Raw genomic sequence first — 14,569 nt, 5'->3', positions numbered from 1 at the left:
GAAGTAGCTTAATCTTGAAGAACTTTGGATCATTTCCAGATCGCTCCAGACAGCTTTTTTAATGAAAAAATTCTTTGCCTTTTAAAAATAATATATCTGAGACATTAAAGGGTTTACGTTTTTACAATATAATGCTTCTGTGTCCAACCTAGTTTATGGAAAATCAGAATACAGCAGAAGGCAGTTTTTAACTTGGCCTATTAAGAATTTCTGCCATTAAGAGGAAGGATTTTTCTGTCTTAATTTATTCTTTCATGTATATGGCCTTATGTTTCTTACAGTGTGAAGCCTCATTTTAGGTCAGGTGGTTCAGAACATTCAACAGAGGGCACTGTGTCGTTGGGGGATGGACCATTGACCAGATCTGGTTCAAGGAACTTTGCAACTGAACGACATAATCCTGCAGTAACAGGGCATCAGGAACAAAGCTACCTTCCAAAAGAAACTCCCACTTTGCAGATGGAACAGAATGGGGACTATGGCAGGGGCAGGTAAGGAAATATGGTAATAAATATGGAAATAATGTATATGAAAATTCTTTAATCATAATATGAATATTAGAAGTCCATGATCTAGTGATTTTTAAAATTTAATTTTTCATATATAGTTATGCTAAAATTTTTTTTGTTCACATAATATGGGTTACTAGTTTTTCATAATTAAGAAATTTAGAATCCCTATAAAGAATATAACTCTGGGTCAGAGGTTTATAAAAGTTATTCTGAAGTTCTTTACAGTTCACTAAGGAAAGATTAGTATCTTAAGCCATCATAGTTTTAATTTCTGGCAACATGTGAACTGTGGGAATTGGGTTATATATTTATTGTCTACCCTACCTAAACAAAAAAACTGAATCCTGATATGCTCCTGATGTGGAGGGAGCACTGATAATGAAAATAGGACCAGTTTACTTAGCGGTGGTGGTGGTGGTAGGTGACATTTTCTGTAGATCAGTTTAGGATCCCTTCAGAAGAATATATATCCTTTAATAATAAAGGAGATTTAGGAAGTAAAAATTCACCCATCTTTGATAGAACATACACATTTGAAGAAACTTAATGAGTTCTCCTTCCTCCCCCACCCCTCACCCCCTTTTATCATTGTTAAAAGGAGAACTCTCTTCAGAGGTCGAAGACGTCGGGAAGATGAAAGGATCCCAGTAAGTTGTTGTTGTTGTTTTTTTTTAACTTTTAATTACATGTGTTCAGGGTTTGTTTGTTTCTTTGTTTTTCTTGTGTGATTTAGTACGGCCTTGAATTCTGGTATGTCTTTCCTCGATTTTGTTTTATTGGTTATAATATTCAGCAAAGATAATTATAGCCTATTTTTGACCCTGAAATATCCACCATCACCACCACCCGTCACCCTTAGAGCACACATGTAGTTAGAGATTTGACCTGTATTGCTCACTTAAAAAAAAAAATGTTTGAATGCCTAACCTAGTCACATGGTTTAAAATAAAATCCATGAAAATATTCCATGTAAAGTTTAATTATTGCTTTATTAATGGAGATTTAAGGAATTTCAATGTTTTAATCTTACAATGCTGTTACAAACAGTGCAGTGATAACCTCGTATAACCATCACTTCCTGTCTATGCTATAGTGTCTGAAGGAGAATCCCTGGAGGTAAGATTTCTGAGTCACAGTTCAGTAATTTACTGCGTGATGGCTTTTATAGGGTTTGTGTCAATTTTCACTCAGTGAAGAAAGTTCCTATTTGTCCATAGCTTTACAAAGTATATAATTTTTTGCAAATCTAATATAGTATGTGGTTCACTTTTAAAGCTCTGTTGGGTGATGTTGGAAATTATTACACTACTTACTTAGGGGCAATTCTCTACCTACTGCTGATTTTTATATTTCCCACTTAAGATTAAAAAAAATTCTTTATAGTTCTAGGCAGGTTTTTGAATCCTCACTTAGCCAGCTTCAAATTATTCATATTTTTATTTTTTGAGGTTTGTTCATGGTGAACGTTTGCCATCTCCTAACTGGAGTTGAGGAATAAAAATAGTGTAAGAAGCTGGGCATACACACCGAGGAAATCAGAATTGAAAGAGACATGTGTACCCCAGTGTTCATCGCAGCACTGTTTATAATAGCTAGGACATGAAAGCAACCTAGATGTCCATCGGCAGACGAATGGATAAGAAAGCTGTGCTGCATATACACAATGGAATATTACTCAACCATTAAAAAAGAATACATTTGAATCAGTTCTAATGAGGTGGATGAAACCGGAGCCTATTATACAGAGTATAGTAAGCCAGAAAGAAAAACACCGATACAGTGTACTAATGCATATATATGGAATTTAGAAAGATGGTAATGGTAACCCTGTATGTGAGACAGCAAAGAGACACAGATGTATAGAATGGTCTTTTGGACTCTGTGGGAGAGGGCGAGGGTGGGATAATTTGGGAGAATGGCATTGAAACATGTATATTATTATATGTGAAACGTATTGCCAGTCCAGGTTCGATGCATGATACAGGATGCTAGTGTAGGAAAGCATGGAGGTTTCAAGAAAACACTAGAATTTACATTTATATATGTGTGGAATATAATGCTTTACATGCATAAATAGTAAATTAATATACATATATAATAGTGTACTATATAGTGTTTGCGTAATATACCTAAAAATATACAGATACCACATGTTTGAGCAGTGAAAAGTGACCAACTTTTCAAGGAAAAATAATTGCATTTTAACCCAAAGAATAGTTCTTGGGGCAAACTGTGAACCCTTTGAAAAGTGTGGTTGTTTGCATTTACAACTTTCTATACCATAGTCAGCCTTGAGATTGTAAGGCAGGTTTTTTAGGATATCATTATAGCAGGTCATGTGAATCTTCAAGAGGCCCTGATCAACTGAGAGGACAGTTAGGTTTGAGGTCTGTTCAATGTTGAAAACATCTGGATCGAGGATTGAAAGCAAAGTAGGCAAACATGCTTTTCTGTAAAAAAGGCAGGGTGGGGGTGCCATCGTGCAGTGAGGAGACCTTAGTGTGAGATTTAGAATTTATAGGGTTGCTGGCAGTAATTACAGTTATAAGAATGGATAAGATCATGCAGGGGACTCTGTGTAGACTGATTTTTAAAACAGCAAGAATGGAACCGTGAGGATCATGGTAGCTTTGGGGTTGAAAAATGAATTATTTCATTTTGTTTGAAGTATCCAAGAGAAATCCAAGTGGAGATGGCTAGTAGGCAAGTGGATTTCTGGGTTTCGGGCAAAGATCTGCTCTGAAAATATTTAAAAGTGTACAACATAGTGATTTTTGATAAATTTTCAGAGTTGTGCAACCAAAAATTTTCCAAAAAGTGAAAATGATTGTTTTTAGAGTTGTTTGCACGTAGGTAGTAGTTGAAGCCGTGGATAATGGATATCACACAGGGAGAGTTTGTAAAGGCAGTAAGAGCAGTAATCATACAGAATTCAAAAACCTTCCAAAGAAGCTGACAGGGAAAGACGAACACATGCTTGTCAGACCTGAGAATGAAGAGAAAGTATCAGAAGCTAAAGAAGAATGAGCTCCCGTAGGAAAGAATGTTTGCTGTAGTGAGGTCAGTGGGGGAAACCTCAGGTTTTGTGTTGTGTAAGGTATTGGTGACTTGTCACAGCAGTTTCAGTGATGTGGTAAATACAGAGGTGAGGGAGTAGAGGAGAAAACATAGTATGTGAGAGGTTTGTCTGAGAATATAGAGTGGGATAGATGAAAGAGAGATAAGATTCTTAAGGAAGGATATTGTTTTCTCTTGAGACTATGGAAGGAGGAAAGATGCTGGCAAATCTAGATAGTGTAGGGTTTTTTGTTGTTGTTGTTACGGGAGAGGGTGTAGCAAATTTAGAAAGCGAAGAATAGTGGAGATTGATTAGAAGGTTTAAGGAAAGTGGCAAAGTTTGCAAAGGAACCAAGAGAAGAAGCTGACTAAGGATAAACTGGACCGATAAATTACTAATGAGAGTTCAACTGAGATGAGAATCCAAGAATTTATACAGGAAGAGTTCTGTTCATTAGGGTGCAATTTTGTTTTCTACAGCTTTCAGCTTCTGTGGTACAGGGTTAAGGAATGTAATAGACATGTAACCTGTTTTTTGACTTGTGTCTTTTAGAGACCCCATCCTTCAACAGCTGAAGCAAAGGTTCCCACACCAAAGTTTGACTTGCTAGCCTCAAATTTTCCTCCTTTACCTGGAAGTTCATCAAGAACCCCAGGTGAACTTGTTTTGGAGAGCAGGATGTCTGATGTTGTTAAGGGTGTCTGCAAAGAAAAGGTAAAACACTGAAACATCGATCTATATCTTACGGGACCAATTTTTGCCTTTGTTTTCAGTGTTATTGTTAGAATTAGAATTTTATTTGCACTCAGTGCTTACTTCTGCCAGAGTTTTTAATTCATGAGGTTTTTAGCATAATTGAGTCATAGGCAAAGATTTGTGTTAAAGCTACGCAAGGTCAATAAAATGTTTCTTCATATTTGCATGTCTTTGTATCAGTCAACCCAGCTTGGTAGAACTAATTAATGCAAGCTGAATGGAAAGTGTTGTTTCAACTTGTGTCGTTTCCAATTAACTAATAATGCCAGTGAATTCTAAACTACTTTGGTAAACTCAGTCTTTCAAATAAATGGAGAGTTGATGTCAAAAGCTTGGGATAACCCATCCTACAATATTTTTGAGTGTAGCCCTCTATATGCTAAATCTTCATGCCCCACAAATTTTTCTCATTTTCTACCTTTTGTTTCTAACTCAATTTTATTTTTAAGAGTGTATGTACATAGTATATCTGGGCTTATAAAGAAAAATAGTGTCTCTTGAATCCACTTTCAACTCTAGCTTTCTATCACATTTATCCTTATATTTCTAATTTAACATGTTATACTACTACTTCCTGACTATTCAGTTTTAGATGTTGTTTATTAACTTTACACCCTAGAAGCTAAGGGTTTAACTCTCTTAAACCGATGCACTTTATCCTCCCAGTATATTGTATTTCATCATATCTGTGATGCCATCAGTTAAAGGATGGCCCGTTATTTTGGTATCACTAAGAAAGAAAAAAAGACACTGCCGGGTAAAGTAGGTCATGCCATCGTTTATGAGTCGTATCTCAATATTGCATCTTTTTTTTTTTTTTTCCATAACTGAGCCTCATAGGATACTGTTATTATGTCTCCCTTCTTATACTTTGCACAGCTGTGTTCCTGGGACTTCACCATCTAGATCCCTTCTTCTTACTCTTGTTTGACTTTCCCATTTTATGGCCAGTCAGATCTTCCTAGGCTTCCTTTATGAGGTTTTTAGTATAAATTTTTTGAGATCTTGCATTCTAAAAATGTTTTTCAGTTCTCACACTTCACCGGTAGCTTTTTTCTGTAGAATTCTTTATTAGAAATTGTTTTCCCTCATAATTTTTAAGAGTCTTTTTTTAAATTATGTAATTCTGTTATTTTGTAGTTGTTTAAATGGTAAAGAATCTGCCTGCATTGCAGGAGACCCACGTTCAATCCCTGGAGAAGGAAATGGCAACCCACTTCCAATATCTTGTCTGGAGAATTCCATGGACAGAGGAGCCTGGTGGGCTATAGTCCATGGGGTTGCAAAGAGTCAAACACAGCTGAGCAACACTCTGACTCACTGATTCTAAGATAGATTTTTTTTCCCCAAACATTTTCACCTTTGAAAATCATGCTGTCTTACAGTTAAAATCTATTGTAGTTTTAGTGGCAGTGTTTTTTCTTAGTAGTATATAAACTAATCAGTATGTTTTACAGTTGATGGCTTCTCAAATTTGGTGAGGTATGATACGTAGAGGTGTTGGTTCCCTGGTGGTGCTAGTGGAAAGAACCTGCCTGCCAGTGCAGGAGACACAAGAGACTTGGGTTTGATCCCTGGGTCAGGAAGATCCCCTGGAGAAGGAAATGGCAACCTGCTCCAGTATTCTTGCCTGAAGAATCCCATGGACAGAGGGGCCTGGTGGGCTACAGTCCACAAGATCACAAAGAGTTAGACATGCACACATCTCATTTCAAGGGTGTGTTGGAGACATCTCATCAGAAACTGCTCCATGACTGCTCTGCTCAGAAAATCTAATTCCAGTGATACACAGATACATTTTTAAAGAATGACAATAAAGTGTACTTCTTGTAATTCTAACCCACAAATGTGAGATAAACACTCAATTTGATATGGACCTTGTATGTCAGATCTCTGATTTTCTTGTTTGGCTTTTCTAATTTTTGTCTTTTGCTTGTCTATATTTTCTGCAAAGTTTTTCTGAATGTTACCTTTAAAAGCTGTTGTGAAATTTTTAAAAATTTTAATCCCATACCCCTAAAAATTTATTGAAATTTTATTTTGTCAGTCGATTTTAATTTCTTAGGGGTCTTTCTTGTTTTTCTTTTTTTATACTTGTAGTAAAATATATGTAAAATTTATCAACTTAACCATGATAAATGTGTCGCTCCCATTCCGCTCTTCCCTTAGCCCCTGGCAACCACCATTCTGCTTTGTGTCTATGAATTTGACTATTCTAGGTACCTCATATATGTGGAATCAAACAATATTTGTCTTTTTGTGACTGACTTATTTCACTTAGCATAATGTCCTCACGGACCGTTCCTTGCTTTAGTGTGTATCAGTACTTCATTCCTTTCATTGTGCGGTGATATTCCATTGGATAGATATATGCCACATTTTGTTCATCCACTCACCAGCTTGTTCACTTTTTGGCTATTATAAATAATAGTACTGTGAACATTTGTATTAAAGTTTTTATATAGACATATGTTTTCTCTTGGATTTTTAACTGAATAGAATTGCTGCGTCGTGTGGTAGCTCCATATGTAACTTTGTGAGAAGTTGCCAGACTGTTTTAACAGAGCGGCTGCATATTTTACATTTCCATCCTCAGTGTTTGAGAATCCCAATATCTGCATACCACCAGTAACATACTGATTATAGCTATTGGAAGTGAGTGTGAAGCGGTTTCTCATTGTAGTTTTGATTTGCATTTCCCTATTGGATAATTATGTCAGGCTTTTCATGCATGTTCTTATTGGCTGTGTTTATCGTCTTTGGAGAAGTATCTATATAAATTCAATTTTGAAATATGTTTCCACTTTTAAGGATAACGAAGAGTTCAGAGTTAGCTGCCCAGTGCCTGCAGAAGATGGACAGACAGACTGCACCTCTGCCCAGCAACTCAGTATGAGCCCCAGTCCCCCATGTACAGCTGAGCTTTCTGTATTAAGGTACATGTTTCAATGTGGATGATCTTTCACATTAAGATTACTTTTGCATCTGGTCATTTGCTCAGCTGTTTCTTTACGTTATATTCTAAGCCTAATGTCAAGTTCTTTCTTCGGTAGCACAACTCAGCCTGAAAAGGATCTAGTAGAGGATTCCACTGTTCAGAAGGATGTTCCCAGCCAGCCAACAGTACCAGTTTGTTCCCCGAGTACTGCAAAGCCATCGAGAACAAATACTGCTTCACCGTGTAATAGTAACATAAGTGCGGCTGTAGCTGTGGCCCTGCAGGTAACTTGATAAATTTAGTTTATGTGAGAATAAAACAATAGGTTAAATAATGAGAAGTTTTATTTTTCATAGAACTCTGCTAGAGCAGAGTCATTTGGAAATGGCCCAAACTGGGGCTGGCTGCCTGCGTCAAAAAAGTTTAAAGTCAGTCTGAAGAAAAGGGAAATTTTACCCTTGTTGAGGGAGTAAAGAAATTACTGTCATTATTTCCAATCATTATGGTTAAGTGAAGCTTACTTTTCTTGGTAACTGTGTCTTTTTTGGCTTTGAGCCTCTTGAAATTCTTTCTGTATAATGCTTAACAAATCTATGAAACCCTTGAGGGGCCACTGCCATCTTTATTAAGTTTCCACAATCATTTTTATAAATTTGAAAAATATAGAAATGCAGAGAGGGAGGTAAGAACCCACAGAATTTAGCCATAAGTCTTTCATTTATTTATATAACTGTCCATTTTTGGTACAGCTCTTTCTTTTCTCTAGGTTAAGAACATTTTACCTTGTCATTTAATAAGAAAAGTAATAATAGAATAGCAGCTGCCAGTTTTTAGATGCATTCTTTATGCTAGAACCAGGGCTATAGTCTTTTTGCATGCTTTGGCCCATTCTCACAGCATCTCCTTTTCAGATGAGGTAGTTAAAAGACACTATCATTATTGGTTTATAGATGCTCTGCTGAGATTTTTGTGGTCTCTCTCAGGATTCTTAGCCAGGGAAGAGAGAATGGAACCATTGTACTTCATCATCATTATTAATTTAATCTGTTTTCCTTGTTAGACACTTAGGTTTCCAGTTTTTAGCATCACTATAAACAGTGCTGACTTGTACATCCTTCAAATACATATCTCAAGTGAAATTAGGGTATCATACGTAAATTGCTAGGACTTTTTAATTATAAAATTTTTAAAATTGTACCAATACACTTTAATAGCAATTTGTATGAGATTGCCTATTGCCCTTTCCTTACTAATTTCTTGTGGTTGACACTATTCTTTTTGAACTTTATCACTTAGAGTATATGTACCATAAACGTTTTTGTTTCTCTACTTCAAAGGAACCTCGAAAGCTCAGTTATGCTGAAGTGTGCCAGAAGCCCCCTAAAGAGCCAGCTCCAGCTCTTGCACAGCCACTGAGAGAACTGCGCTCCAATGCAGTATCTCCCACCAAAAATGAAGAGAATGGAGCTCCTGAAAAGTCCTTTGAGAAACAACACGAGAAGCCAGAAGCAAGGGCTAGTAAGGATTACTCTGGCTTCCGAGGCAATGCCATTCCCAGGGGAGCAGCTGGAAAAATCAGGGAACAGAGACGCCAGTTTGGCCATAGGTCTATACCTCAGGGAGTGACTCGACGTAATGGCAAAGAGCAATATGTGCCACCCAGATCACCAAAGTAAAAAACAAAACAAAAACTATTCAAAACCTTCTCTCTCTTCCCATTAAACTTGAGCCGTGGCTATACTGAACTGTTTTGGAGGGGAGGGGGTGGCCAGGAAGGAAGCAAGAGAAAGTACATCCTTAAATCATTACGGATTTTGGAGTTGTGAGCAGTAGAATCCCAAAATTCATCTCTAAAGTGATTTTAAAATGCTGGAGGATTCCAATCAGTATAAATATATATATATATGTATACATATATAAAATATAATTTTTCTATTTTTGTTTTTGATTTTAATTTGCAGAGATCTTCTGCCTGGAATCAATTTTGAGGGTTCAGATTTAGCTTGGGAAAAAAACATATTACACATCCTTCAGTAGGAGACGAGGGAGTGAGAGAAAATATTTTTTGAAGAAGCATTTCTGTAAAATTAGAAATTAATTTTTTTAATCTATTTAAAGTTTGGCTTGGAGAATGCCATTTCTGCCTATACGGCCTTGTGTTGCAAAACAGATCAGTGGCTGGGGTGCCTGTTGTGGTGTGAGTGTGTGCAAGTGCGACTGAAGCCAAATCTGTTGTCATGTTAGTAAATGATTTGAAAACTGAATGTAATACTTGAGTAGATTTTTTTTCCAGTTTGAAATTTAGTCTGTCTTTTCAACCTTACTAATATTTCATTCAACAAGCTGTTAAACTCTGATTGTGCTTAGAGATATGACTACCAATCAGTTTGAAATTCAAAGAAAGAATGGGGGTTATTCAAAAAACTGCAATTTTGTGGTAGATCTGAGTGGGTGGGTCAAATGGAGTTCAGAGGTTTAAGCAGCCCTGTGATTCTCCCCAGCCCCCTAAAATAGGAAACAGTTTTCTTTTGTTAACTTCATTTGTTACTCTCCGTTCTTTGACTACCCACCCCCCAAAGCAAAAAATAACCAACCAACTACAGAATTGTATGTTTCTAACTGCCTTGATGAGTCTAGTCAAATCATAACCGTTCTAAATTTCTGACTTGAACATTGAAGTATTTTGCTCTTCTGGTCATGTATTTAGAACTTAGATCCCAGAATGGTAGGGCAGACTGACCCTACAATAATTTATTTGTTAGTGTTAAAGATGAAGCGTGTAGCCAACTCTTAAAGTGTTAAATAGTGTAGACATTAAAAGAAGTTTCTTTCTAAAGGCTTAATTTTGGGACAACTTTTTTCTGTTTACATTGTATTTATCACCTGCTTTCTTTCTCTTTCTCAAAAAAAAAAGAAAAAAAAAGACAAGTTTGGAATTCACAGAAACAGAGCCAGCAAGTCACAAAATTTTTGAGTTAATGAGTTAGATAATTAAAATTAACATAATTTCTCAGTGAATAAAGTTGTAACTCTTATATGAAATAGGCAAGTCTACATGCTGGTGTTTAGAAAATGGCTAAAAAATCAAAAACCATGTTGCATTAATCTGTTTTAAGTCATACTATTTTCAGAGTTCTGTGTTTTCTCTTTAGGGATAGTTTGTGATAGTAATAACTATCCCTTATGTTAGTGAATTACATTTGTACAAACTGAAACTGTAAATTGTGAACACTGGAAAGCACCATTGTGACATAGAATAAACATCTTAGTGATATATTAAAATGAATGTAAATGGAGGTTAAAATTACATTACTGTGAAGCTCATCTTCCAACTCTAAGTTAAGCTTTGGAGATTTGTATTAGTAGGTAATTGTTCAGAGCTTTGAAAACACTGCACATTTCTGTACAATCCAGAGTTATCACTTCTTTGTAACTTATTATTCAGCTTGGCAATTGCTTTTGATTTGGTGGATTGATAACATGATATAATATATTTAAGCAGTTCGAAGCTATTCATTTCTACACACTATTTTCTACTAAATGAAACATACAATAAAACTACCTGTGTTGAAACTTGGGGGAAGTTTAGGTCCTTTAAAGAAAAAAAAAGTATTAATAATCATTGACTACATCTATGATAAAAGTGCTTATTTTGGTTTACTTAGATAATGCTGCAGCTGGTGGAATGATAAGCATTTAAAGTGTTAACACTCTGTGAATGCATTGGATTTAAGAGAATAAACATTTTATAAAAATCACTTGGTAAGGATTATAAACTTAATTATTGCACTTAGATGAAGCTTTTTTTTTACAATGTGTCACAGAAATAGGCCTTTATTATTTGTATCCTTGTGTGTCTTACTGTTAGTCTACCTAACTTCTAAAAACTAAATGTTTTTAATTGATACACAAGACAAAAGAAAGCAAGTGCGTTCTTGCTTTTTCCAAGAATGTTATTGAAAGTAGAAATTTAAAAACATGACCATTTAAAAATTTCTTATTAAATACAGTGTTTTAACTTAATTTGCCTCATTACAGCTAATAGTTTCCATTTTGATGGGATGTATAGGGAAGAATAATGTGTGTGTGTATGTGTGTGTGTGTATATATATATAATATATATATTCACAGTATGTATTTAGCATTTATTTTATTACATCAGATTAAGGTCTGTATCTAAATGATGCCTGTGAGTTGTGTGAAACTGATGGTTTTTTTGTCCAGCGTTACTCTGTAAACTGATGAAGGTTGGGCGTTCATTGTAGTTTAACTATTTATTTGGTTCTTTAGAAGGCAGAATTTAAATGTCTAGAGTTTCTCTTCATTCTTATGACTTAACACTTCCTTGGGTTGTTGAAGGGTAAAAGTAGATACAAATGATAATTGAGTGTGTGGTACAGTGATCTTCTGCTATATATAGTTCTTAAGGTATGAGGAGAAGAGTTATACAAGGTCATCACCTTGCACTTCATAGAGAAGCTATATAGAGATGGCAAAATCTGCCTCCAGTTTCTATCCAGATAATTAAGATTTTCATGTTATCTAGGCCTGTCTTTAATCTGAGTAATTTCATTTTTGCAAATACACTGGCATTTAAAGGAATGGTCCATCTAAATTTTTTTCAACTGGATTTTAGAAGAAGATAAGATCTTTCAGTGATATGGTTTTATTGTTATCATCATATGTGTTCAATTTGCATGTGATGAAATGACATGCAGATTTATTTATTTTGGATTCCTAAAAATTAAGGTAGCTTGAATATTGTTTTACATTCCTTTTTCTTTTTTAAATAACCAGGATGGCTTTGGAGAAGGCTTCATGATGGAGTATTAGCATCTGCTGGAGCAGAAAATAGTATTTAAAAGTCACTGAACACTTTCTAAAGTTTTATTAGTTGTGACATTAATATGTAATCTTTTGGCTTAGATGTCCACTGGTTTTTTACTTTGACACCGTTAAACAGTACTGGGGTTAAGTTTCTAATATATATATTGGCCATGTATATTAACCATATTTTTAAAGTACTGTTTTTGGTTTTACGGAAAAGGTAAAATGCAAAAGTATGTTCCTTTTGAGGGATTTTTATAAATTCTTAACTACAATTTATGGCGTTCTTTCATAACTTTTTACATTTCTTTACAATTGGTGGCCATTAATTTAAACCTAGGGCTTTTTGGTGTATGCTAATTTAACTAGTCTGAGATTTCAAGAAGAAACGTAGACATTTCAGTCCTCATTAAATGAGAACATTTTAAGAAGTTGAAAGAGAATTTGTTTTCAAGTTAAGAGTGTATTTTCTTTTAAAATCCACCTGATTGTTAAATAGTTTCAGTTTTATTTTTAAAAGCTGCAAATTGTTGAGTAGACGGTTCCTAAAAGTACAAGTGAGATATCAATAAGGCTGTGTATAAAATGGTTTTATTTTCAGTTATGCAGCACAAAATACTGATTAGTATAAGAAAGAATCTGTATCATTATTGGGTTTTGTTTTTTTTGGTTTTTGCCTGATTCAGGTGTCCTTTGAGTGATATCTCGTAAATGTTTGGGCTTGGGAGTCAGAACCAGGTACCTGGCTTCTCTTGTTCATTGCTTAGGTTTGTTCTTGTTGTCCACACTGCCCCCCAACGCCCCTCAACATGTGCACATGCTCATACATATTATGTTAAAATGAGTACATCCTTGTATTTGTATTTTTGTTTTCAACATTGCCAAGGTGCTATCGGAAATTAAAGTAACACAAAAGTAGAAAAAATAAAATTATTAAAAAGCAGGACTGGTTTCCTTTTCTCCAGGTGGCTTATATCTAAATGACTGCTTGTATGTACTTTCTGATTACTTTTTATGTTGCCCACTCTGTAGTTCTATTCTGATTTCAGCTGTTGGTTTCTTTGTGTGGGGGGGTGGGGATTGAAGTATATTGTGTGATACTTCATCTGCAAAGTGAGAGAGTAAAAAGCTAGAAGATTCAGCTCTGTGATTCTGGGGTTTTATTCTTTTAGTGTCAGAAGTTACTGAAGGGGAGAAAAATCATAAGGCAATATATATATCTTCAGAGTTTTGCCTTCATGGGTCAGATAATGACCTGACTTGAGTATGTAGGCTCTGGACCTTTAAACTTCTATTTTGAAGAGAAAGCCTTGGTTACCTTTACTTTTTCAACCACCTCTTTGCTTTGAGTACCAACAGTATGAGTCTTAATTTTTTTTTTAATCTATGATAATGGCAGAAATGGAAAAACTGAATAATCTGTGGCTTTTTCAAATAGCTGATTTCTGTAAATTAATGTGGTAGCTCAACTTTTATTTAATATAGTATTGCTATAAAGCCCTTAAGTGTTATATAGCTGATATGCCACAGTTCTTGAATTGTCTAGCTATAATAAACTTTTTAATAGTAGAAATCAAGGTGTTTTAAATATAGGCTAATTTCAAATTAAATATTCTAATCCTCATATTCAGAAATTTTTATTCAAGTTATGTGTTGTATGTTTATAAATAATATACATAATGGTAAAACTCAATGTGAACATTCACTTTGATAGTTACTTAGTTCAGTAATATTGTCCTTGTAACAGCTAAAACCTTTATTTTGCTAATGAACATTTATCTTAATTAAGTTAGCTGTTATCAGCAAAGTCTTCCCAGTAATAACAGATTTATAGGGGTAACATGCTGACAAAGCATTAGGGCCTTCCTATCAGGTGTTTTGGGTTTATTTGGTCAAGAGAGGAGGTGCATAACTTAATTTTCTTCTTTGCCATATCAGGAACACAGTATAATTGTGTATTACTTTTGGTGAACTAATGCCCAGTTGATAAACTTAATTATGTAGGCTTTTCAGTTGTTTTAAAAGTGGCTTTGTCGAAAGATTCTCATCACTGAGATAACCTTATATATGCCTTGTTAGAAAATGTTAATGGAGTATTGTATGTCTCCCAAATTTAAATTTCAGTTTTATGCGTAGAAGTTTTTATAAAAAGTTTTAACATTTACTACTAAAGGGTTGTGAGTCTCCTTTAAAATCTTTGGCATGAAAACTATCACAGGTGTCTTTAGTTGATATGAGGGTTTAAAGGAATTAAGATGTTTTCACTTTCTTCATAATGCTCCTAAATATGGACCTTCATCATCATCTGGTGGTGTAGGAAGGAACAAGCTTCCTAAAAGTTTTTTCTTTTAAATTCATATTGGTAGCTGTTCTGCAGATCTTTGAAGCCCCTATACTTCTCTTATGTTACCTTTGTGTATCTACTGTATCACACTTAATGAACCATGGTAGAACCTCAGCCTCCCATACCCTTATGTA

The 14,569-nt window shown here is 35.0% G+C and overlaps 1 protein-coding gene across 6 annotated transcripts in view; it reads left to right on the top strand.

Annotated features, from left to right (window-relative positions):
• Positions 1-13,034, top strand: part of LARP4 (La ribonucleoprotein 4) — a 69,335-nt gene extending 56,301 nt beyond the window's left edge. For all 6 annotated transcript variants that reach the window (XM_012174304.4, XM_004006358.6, XM_012174305.5 and 3 more), the window contains 6 exons: positions 282-491; positions 1,111-1,159; positions 4,123-4,284; positions 7,138-7,262; positions 7,380-7,548; positions 8,602-13,034. In XM_012174304.4, the coding sequence (XP_012029694.1) occupies positions 282-491; positions 1,111-1,159; positions 4,123-4,284; positions 7,138-7,262; positions 7,380-7,548; positions 8,602-8,940 (1,054 nt within the window). In that variant the 3' untranslated portion in view covers positions 8,941-13,034. The remainder of the gene's footprint in view (positions 1-281; positions 492-1,110; positions 1,160-4,122; positions 4,285-7,137; positions 7,263-7,379; positions 7,549-8,601) is intronic.
• The last annotated feature ends 1,535 nt before the right edge of the window (positions 13,035-14,569 follow it).

Source organism: Ovis aries, chromosome 3 (assembly GCF_016772045.2).
Source record: "Ovis aries strain OAR_USU_Benz2616 breed Rambouillet chromosome 3, ARS-UI_Ramb_v3.0, whole genome shotgun sequence".
NCBI lineage: Eukaryota > Metazoa > Chordata > Mammalia > Artiodactyla > Bovidae > Ovis > Ovis aries.
This window is presented reverse-complemented; position numbering and strand designations above follow the sequence as displayed.